We start from the raw sequence: 9,748 nt of genomic DNA on the forward strand, positions 1-9,748 counted from the left end.
ACTGCATCAGCATCGATCAAAAAGAATGAAGTGAAAATGTGCACTGACCCAGCGTGAGTCTGCAGGTCTTGGTTTCGACCAGAAGTGGATGTCTAGCATGGCAGGTGTAAGGTCTCCCAAACCGTACAGTGCTATAGCGAAGGGTAAAGTTGTTGGAGGTTTCTTCTCCACCTTTGCTCTGACCTTCGGGGCCCTCCCACCACACCAAAGCTTTCGGGGCCCCTCCCTCCCAGGAGCAGGAAAGCGTCAGATACTGTTTGTCATTAGTCACATAAGCAAAACACAGTGGCTCTGCAGGAGGAATATCTGATGAAGGAGAGGAGCGATATAAACACATTCAGATACATGATCACAAAACTGCCACTAACTTATCTTTTACTGTTTGTTGACATTGCTGCACTCACATGTGCGTGTGCTGCACTGTGTCGACTGTTTCAGGGCAGGATGGGAGCCCAGGCATGTAAACAAACTGTTATTAGAAGTCAGTCCTCCAGAGGGCAGCATGATGGTAGTGCTGGAGGCTGAACTTGTTAGCTGGGCTGTGTTGGACTGATCTTGTATCAGGTCTCCAGTCCAGTGGAGGGAAGGTGAGGGGAATCCACCAGGCCAGGAGCACAGCAGCCGCAGAGAGGTGTGATTCAGAGCCGGCTCCACAGAACAGGACGGGGAGCCATCTGGGGGGTCTGTGGGGGGAGAACATATGAAGTTAGAAGTTGGTAGGATATTCATGAACAAGAAAGATGAAAATAAAAGTTGTTTGTAGTGTTTTATTAAAAATGTGAAATTGTGATTTTAATGACATTGTAGTGTTTTATAATCCTGGTAAATGCAGTACAGCGATGGAACAGCTCAGGTCAGTGCAGCATACAAGGATTGACAGAGGAGTAAGATGATTAATAGCATGGTCACGAGGTCAGAGGTCACACTCACAGTAGACAGTCAGGCTGATGGTGTTATTGGAGCTGGTGTTGAGGTAGGTGTTCTGTGCCAAACAGGTGTAGTTGCCAGTGTGCATACGGAGGCTCTTGGTGATGGTGAACTTCTGCCCGGTGTAGACCTGGGAGCTGTTGTAGAACCAGACGTACTGACTGGCTGGATTGGACTGGGCCTGACACAGCAAGGAAACAGCCTCCGTCTCCAGAGCCGAGTAACCCCGCCTGGTCATAGTGTACGGAGTCACGTCTATCTGAGGAATGTCTGGTCCAACTGAGGAGAAAGAATATGAATTCTTTCCCTTAATCAAGAAATAAGGGACACAGGCGTGTTATGTGAAAAACTCATATTAGTCTGATAAGAAATCTTGTTTTATGCTACAGTAAGAAAATTAACCCTTACTTGATACAGCCATAACTACAAGCTTTATCAACAAGGAAAGCTTCAAGCCCAATCTTAAAAGTAGAGTAGCTCTCTGTCTCCCAAACCCAAAGAGGGAGCTGCACAGTAGAGACCCTGATAGCTAAAGGCTCCGCTTCTCAGTGTACTTTAGGAAAATCTAGGAACAACAAGTAAGCCTGCACTCTGAGAGCACTCTCTTTCGGGTCAAAATGTTACTGTTAGGTTTTGAGGATGTTATGTAAATGTGTAATTAAGGGCTATATGTGAGTAGAGGGACTTTTAATTTGGTTCCTGATATTACAGAAAGCAAGAAGTCTGAGGTGTTTTCGAGCATCTGTGGGATTTGTCGGCGATATAAGTCAGATCTATGGAGGCCCTATCTTGCAACGTATGGGAATTAAAGGATCTGTTGCTAAAATCTTGGTGCCAGATACCAGCATATTCTCTTTAAATTTAATCAGACATAAAATATCAAAGAAAAAACTGAATCATGCTGGGTACTAAAAAAATCCAAGTATAGAAAACAAAAATTTCGCTTACTTGTGGTCTGTAACAGTTGTGTGCTTTTAATTGCTTGTAGTTTTTTAATGTATTTACTGAAAACTTGTTTTAAAAATGTTTATATATTAAAACTCACACAGAGTGTTCAGCCACAGGCGGTCAGATCTCTCGCTGTTGACGGCGTTGCTGGCAACACAGCGGTACCAGCCAGTGTGGTTGCGGTTGACATTGGTCATGTTGATGATGCTGCTGTTGCCCAGTGCGAAGGTTGTGGCGTTACCATTGTAGGTTTCATAGTGCCAGGTGTACTGGATCGGTTCCGTTCCATTTTCCACACTGCAGCGCATCCACATTGAAGATCCTTCCACTGGAGAAGCATTACTCATCAGGATGTAAGGCTTACTGACAGGCACTGTGTTTAAGACAAAATCATACATGCAGGTCTGTTGAAGAAGAATATTGTCACATTTTTGACTAAAAATATGGATTATATGTTAACCTCTGGTATGTAAGCTTTAGTCAAATCCAGGTTCAAACCTAAGAAAGGGGTCAAAGACTTCAAAATATTTGTCCCAAAGTTTTTCTCAACCAGTATAATTTTGTTCTTGGTTTGACCAGACAACATCTGTAATGGCCTGCTCATATATTAAAATGCAGATTTAATAGGAAATATAAAGCATGTTTACAAACTGGTAAAATAAATTCTTTTGGTCTCTATGGATGCAGTAGTTTCTCTATTCATGACAGCTTTCCTGTTTTCCTGTCTTCCTCTCTTCACCCCAAACTGTCGATGCAGATGCCCGACCCTTAGTAACCCTGTTTCTGCTTGAGGCTTCTTCCTGTTAAATGGGAGTTTTCCCTTCCCACTGTCGCCAAAGCGCTTGCTCATAGGGGGTCATATGATTGTTGGAGTTTTCTCTGCTTTCTTTGTATTATTGTAGTATCTATCTTACAATGTAAAGCACTTTCAGGCAACTCTTGTTGTGATATGGTGCTTTATAAATAAAACTAAATTGAATTCGTGTGGTTGAGCAAATTCGTATGATGAGCATTTGTTATAACGAAGCATCACTCAGATAAACGTGACATATTTTAACTTATTCTATGTAACATCCTGAATTAGAAAATATAAATTCAAATAAATTAATAATGGCATTTACGTTTTATTCCTTCCATTAAAAAGGTCTAAAAAATGTCTGGATTTGTACATGAAGTTGTCACAATTCAAAGGCTTAAAAATTTAAGGATCCTTTAAAATCTTTGTGCAATGTTTGTGTAGAAGTGATAACATGGTTCTCAGATTAAGTAAGCTGAACATCACTCGCACCGACCCAGTGTGAGGCTGCAGGTCTTGGATTGAACCAGAAGTGGGTGCCTGGCATAGCAGGTGTAAGGTTTCCCGCTGTGAGCTGTCCCGTACGGGAGGATGAGGATGTTGGAGTTTTCTTTTCCACCCCTGCTCTGGCCCGCAGGTCCCTCCCACCACACCAAGGCTTTAGGGAACCCTCCTTCCCAGGAGCAGGACATCATGAAGTACTGTTTGTCATTAGTCACGTCAACAAAACACACTGGCTCTGCAGGGGGAATATCTGATGGAGGATAAATCAAATGAGTGATGTTGAAAGTGTATAATCTTCACATTTACTCTCTCATTTGTTTAACTTTCTGTTGTTCTTTGTTGACATTTCTGCACCCACATGTGCGTGTGCTGCACTGTGTCGACTGTTTCAAGGCAGGATGGGAGCCCAGGCACGTAAACAAGCTGTTATTAGAAGTCGGGCCTCCAGAGGGCAGCGAGATTGCAGTGCTGATGAGGATGGTAGTGCTGGAGGCTGAACTTGTTTGCTGGGGTGTGTTGAACTGATCTTGTATCAGGTCTCCAGTCCAGTGGAGGGAAGGTGAGGGGAATCCACCAGGCCAGGAACACAGCAGCCGCAGAGAGGTGTGATTCAGGGCCGGCTCCACAGAACAGGACGGGGAGCCATCTGGGGGGTCTGTGGGGGGAGAACATATGAAGTTAGAAGTTGGTAGGATATTCATGAACAAGAAAGATGAAAATAAAAGTTGTTTGTAGTGTTTTATTAAAAATGTGAAATTGTGATTTTAATGACATTGTAGTGTTTTATAATCCTGGTAAATGCAGCACAGCGATGGAACAGCTCAGGTCAGTGCAGCATACAAGGATTGACAGAGGAGTAAGATGATTAATAGCATGGTCACGAGGTCAGAGGTCACACTCACAGTAGACAGTCAGGCTGATGGTGTTATTGGAGCTGGTGTTGAGGTAGGTGTTCTGTGCCAAACAGGTGTAGTCACCAGTGTGCATACGGAGGATCTTGGTGATGGTGAACTTCTGCCCAGTATAGACCTGGGAGCTGTTGTAGAACCAGACGTACTGACTGGCTGGATTGGACTGGGCCTGACACAGCAAGGAAACAGCCTCCGTCTCCAGAGCTGTGTAACCCCGCCTGGTCATAGTGTACGGAGTCACGTCTATCTGAGGAATGTCTGGTCCAACTGAGGAGAAAGAATATGAACGCAAATCAAGAAATAAGGGACACAGGCGTGTTATGTGCCTGTGAAACAAAGAAATCTTTGTTTTATGCGACAGAAAGCAAACTAACTCTAACTTGATCCATCATTAACTACAAGCTTTATCAACAAGGAAAGCTTCAAGCCCAAGCCCACATAACACAGGCGTGTTAAATGCAGATTACAGAAAGCTAATAAGAAATCCAGTTTAAAGTAGGACTCTTACTTAGTTTTACATTAGCAGTTGAGACATACAGCAGCTAAATTAACCCTAATATGTGTAATTCCCTAAAAATTCAGATAATTGCATAATTTTTGTACTGTGATCAGCATTTTTTGAATTTGGGGATAAAAGCCAAATTCTTAACAGGGCATTACTTTTTTTTTTAGATGGAAACAATACAGAAGTAAATAAATTTAACTGAAAAATGCTCAAAACACCTTCAGTGCATTAAGTTTTTACATACTGATGCTTTCTTTTAATTGTTAAATGAAGAAATGAATAACGAATGAAGAAATAGGTCTGCCTGATCTAATTATACTCACAGAGGATGTCCAGCCATAGACGTTTGGAGCTCTCGCTGTTGACGGCGTTGCTGGCCACACAGCGGTACCAACCGGTGTGATTGCGGTTAACTTTGTTCATGTTAATAATGCTGCTGTTGCCCATTTCAAAGGTTGTGGCGTTACCATTGTAGGTTTCATAGTGCCACACATACAGGATCGGTCCAGTCCCATTTTCCACACTGCAGTTCATCCACACTGTAGATCCTTCCACTGGAGGAGCATTGTTCACGAGGAGGTAAGGCTTGCTGACAGGCACTGTGGTTAAGATAAAGTTACACACGTGAAGGTATGTTTACCGTCTTCACTGAAAATGAGTCACAGTGTTCAATAAATAACACAATCTTCAGCTTCGAAGAGGCTTTGATATCAGTTAATCTTCCCAAGGCTCCTCCCCCTCAGTACCAAGGACCTCATTTTTGCACTTATAGCCCAGTCACAAACATCACACCCTTCAACTCCATTATATACTTTATCACACCATTTTTGATTGTTAATGCACTCTGGCTGTTGTCTTTCTTCTGTCAGGAATGCTTGATGGCATGTTTAAGAGAACGTGTCAGATTCTAACATATTTCAGAGTCTCCATCTGCACTTCACTGCCTGGGACCTGGGCCTGTTTTTGTGTCTTCCGATGTAGTCACAAGGCCAACAGCAACTCCTGTTTAATCTGTGCTTGTAGTAGTAGAGACCTGAGACAAGTACAACAAACAAGATAACTGCTGCATGCACAAGGAGGAGGATCTGGTCTTTGCCTGCAAAGACAAACAGCCTGGCTCACAGTTACCTTCTTGGTAATTTTCTGAGCAACCAAATACATAAGCTCTCCTCTTGTATCGCTTTAGTGGAAACCACGTTTCCACTGCAAGTCTCTTTGGAAACTTCTTTGAAAAACATCTTTCACTACGTTGAGCTGCAAAGCGAAATACTGCCATTGATGGCTAGTAGCTTGAATCAAGAATCACTGATCACAGCAGGTGACACTGACAAGCATCTTGGAATTTATGGCAGGTTGTGTTGACCAACTGAGCTCCAAAACTGTGTGTAGGGTGATATGAAAAAAGGGCCCACACCTGTGTGGACATCAAGGTGTCACTTTATGCCTTCACTTTCTTGGCCTCCACATTTGGTGTACTATTCTCTCTTTCGTGACTCTTGGTTAATGCTGTCTTTATATGTACATATTTATAGAATTAAAATTATGTCCATTAACTATTGTTTTTAAAGTTTGGTCAACACATAGGGCACCAAGATGAAAGATGGCCCAAAGGTTTTTTGTTTCTCCAAGATTATTTTGCAACTGCTTCAAATATTAGTTTCTATAAAGCCGCTGAAGTTTTTCACCTTGTGCAGACTAGCTCTTTTTTGCCGTGATCTGAGAGTGTTTAGGAAGAACATTGTTTCTGAGGGGAGTTCTTACCTCGAACAGTCAGATGGACATAGTAGTAGTAGACTTTGGCCTCCTGTGCTATGTCATAGAAGGCCTGGCAGGTGAATAAGCCATGTGATGCCAGAGGGAGCTTCTCGATCTTTAAAGCTGAGCTGTTTGAGATGACTGTTGGTTGGCCGAGTGTCTCAGCCAACTTCTGGGTCTTTATTCCTTGACCCACATTATACACCACAGCCTTTATTGCTTCAGTGCCGGGTTTGGTGAAGCTCCATATATACATGTCAGGCACGGTGGTACCACACTCCAGGGTCACCGCGTTGTCCACCACCCCATACACACTGGTGTCCTGGTACACCACCTCCCCTTTATGATTGATCTGCACATCTGGAGGAGGCAGAGGATACAATGGCCAATGTGTGTGGGTACAATGTGTGTGGGTCCATAAAATAATGGACCCACACACAAACACTTTGTTTGTGAGTGTCTATTAAGCAACAGGAGACGGTGGTGTCAAATGCCTGGTCAGTGTTCAGTTGCAGGATTGATTACACAGTCAGTTTCAGAGGCAGTGTAATGTTATAAAAAGCAATTCTAATATTTTTTTAATGCCAGATTCAGTTTTCAAACACATTTTCTTTCTTCTTTGTTTTTAATTTCATCTGCAAGGTTCTGTATATCATCATTTGATCCATGTGAGACAAATACAAACAGATTTATCCGTTTTTCTGTTTAAAAAACATTCCAAAATCTCAAATTTTTTTGAGCATAACGAATTTTGAAATGTGACAGAGAGTAAAAAATACCATAGAAATTGTAATAAGTCTTTACTAGTTTGTCTGTTATGCAATAATTCCAACAGAATTGCAGGTACTGAAGTACCTACTTAGGTGATGTTATAATAATCAGTGTCTGATGTTATGTAGACAATAACAATAAAAGTGTAAATTAATCCACGGACACTGGAAAACTCTTACCATTTGCCCCCAAAGTGACCAGACTGGTAGTTAGAAACAGAACAGCCAGTTCTAGCAGTGGTGCCACCATGGTATCATGATGATCTTGAGTCCAACAACTTCTTTACTCCAAAAAAATGTGTTTGAGATTGAAAGGTGAATATTTCGTGGCCCTGAAAATAGCACGTTATTGCCTGCCCTCAGGTGCCTGAGGCTTTCGTCGTTCTGTCTTTCTGATGCACGAGTTTCTCGGGGAATCCAGTTGCAGAGACTGACTTCACAAGACTGAGAGCAGGAAGGGACGGAGGATCGGTAAACTGATTTAGACCGAAGTATTAATGGGTTTTTCCTTTCTCTCTGTCCGTCTTTGTTTCTCCTGCTGGTTTAGAATATCAGTTATACCAAAATCATCTATTATGCAAGATATATGCATGAGTGGATGGGTTAGCCTTTCACGCAACTACTCATACAGCCAAGGCTGCACTGGATGAAGCTGACATTCCTCTACACGTCTTTCACATGTGAAAATCTCACAAAGGTTTTACTGTAATGAAATCCTTTTTTTTTCATATTCATAGAGTGCAGTTTTTCTTTTATTTTCTTACATCATCCTCTTCAAGCTGTGACCAAAGTGGGAATGCTGATCAATGTTATCAACAGTCATTTTCATATAGCCTCGCAGAGGATGCACTCAAAGCTCAGGGATGTCCTTTGTTTTTCTTTTAGTGTCAGCTTAAATACAAAAATATCTTGTGCAAAAAACAAGAGGTTTTAATGATTTAGTAGGTGAGGATCTCAGCAAAAATATTCATTTGTATAGTCAAAGTATGATCAAACAATGTTTTTTTTTATTGTATCTTTGTTTTGTTAGGTAAACAGTGAAATCAAAGGCTTCAGATTTCTTCATCGGATCATATGAGGAGCAAATGGGAAGCTTAACCTGTACTGATGGGATTAGTGTTGAAATTGATTTAGATATCTGGCATCATGCAGTCATTTGCCGTGTTTCCTCGTAGCATGGTCTTTATCATTGCACATACTAAGATGTATATTTCCAGTTAATAAAAAACGGATCCTGCATGTATGCACGGTCTTGGGGTCCATTTTTCCTAATCCTTCTTTTTAAAGAAAGTTTTTATCTTTGTAGAGGAGCAGGAGGGACTTTTAGGTAGCATGTAATGTGAGATGAGATCAGTTTTAGCTTCAGTTCATCAAATCCCAACAAGATATTAAGGTTCATAATAAATCAGAAAATGAATCCAAAAGAAAATAATCTGAGCCTGGTGCCACTCGGAGCAGTTTTGTTTTATGGAAGTACAACGTATGCATTTATATACTTATTGTCTGAGAGCTTAATAGTAAATCTGATCAGATTTATGCAGAGGAACAAGGCGTTCCCTTGGTACAATCAGAAACTGATTACAATATTCATCAACTTTAAAGCCCAGCGGCAGCAGCAGCAGACTCAAGAGTGAGTCGATGCACTCGCTTTCACTATAAAAACTGCACATTTGAAAGTAGCAGCTGACAAGGAGAGAGAGGGAGCTATGAGCCAGACATAGAATCCATAATAGATCTGTTTTTTTAAACATCTAGATTGTAAATATAATGGCAATTATAATCTTCTGGGAAATAACATTAAATCAAAACACACAAATTAAGCATTAAAAATGTTTTAATTAACATGGTTTAGGTAGTCAGTCAGTTAATGATAGTTAATGATACCAGTGTCATAATGGTGAAGATTTAAGTGATTTAAGTATTCATGTTTAAAGCTGTAACATTGATGTTATTACTAAGCTAATATCCTCTTCCTTTCAGTGCTAAGCCTTGTTGGCCCAAATCCACATTTTAAATAAACAGGACTTCAGCATTAGGAAGCTAAAGTGTCATTTCTGGTTGTTCTTACAATTAGTGGGGCTGACACTTCTTGATCCCGCTGTTAATCTGCTTCTTTGAAATAATTAGCTAAATCCCTGAGGGATTTAAATCACAGAGTAAGTGCATAGTTGTGTACATGGGAGAGTTTGTTTGTGTGTGAAACTATCACACACAAACAAATTCAGTTACCCTTTCAGCATTGACAGGTTAAATTTTAATAACTTTTTATTCAGTCTCACTAGTTAAAAAGTAAATTGGTCACTAATGTTAGAGATTTTTTTTTTATCCAAAATGAAAGAAAGCCATTGCAGACTTCAGTGTTTGTAACACAATTATTTAAATGGGCCGCCTACTTATAGAAACTTGATTAGGTAGATCTGTTCTATTGGTTAACTCAAAGATCTAATCAGCCAATCACATGGCAGCAACTCACTGAATTTGGGCATGTAGACACTGTCGAGATGACCTGCATTACAATGGAGTTGTAGGGTGAATAAAGTGACTTTGAACTTGGCACGTTTATTGGCTAGATGGACTGTTCTAAATATTTTAAGAAACTGCTGATCTTCCCGCACAACCATCTTTCTGTTTT

General features: G+C 41.0%; 1 protein-coding gene across 1 annotated transcript; it reads right to left on the reverse strand.

Moving 5' to 3' along the window:
- Positions 1–16: 16 nt before the first annotated feature.
- Positions 17–7,975, reverse strand: LOC113030929 (V-set and immunoglobulin domain-containing protein 10-like 2). Its single transcript, XM_026182738.2, has 10 exons — positions 7,289–7,975; positions 6,353–6,728; positions 4,915–5,190; positions 4,078–4,353; positions 3,534–3,830; positions 3,168–3,425; positions 1,973–2,248; positions 931–1,206; positions 405–683; positions 17–306 (listed from the first exon to the last, which is right to left on the reverse strand). Exons 1-10 carry the CDS (start codon positions 7,364–7,366, stop codon positions 17–19), a joined length of 2,682 nt encoding a protein of 893 aa, XP_026038523.2. The 5' UTR covers positions 7,367–7,975.
- Between the last annotated feature and the right edge of the window lie 1,773 nt (positions 7,976–9,748).

The sequence above is a fragment of the Astatotilapia calliptera genome, chromosome 10 (assembly GCF_964374335.1).
Source record: "Astatotilapia calliptera chromosome 10, fAstCal68.1, whole genome shotgun sequence".
Classification (NCBI taxonomy): Eukaryota; Metazoa; Chordata; class Actinopteri; order Cichliformes; family Cichlidae; genus Astatotilapia; species Astatotilapia calliptera.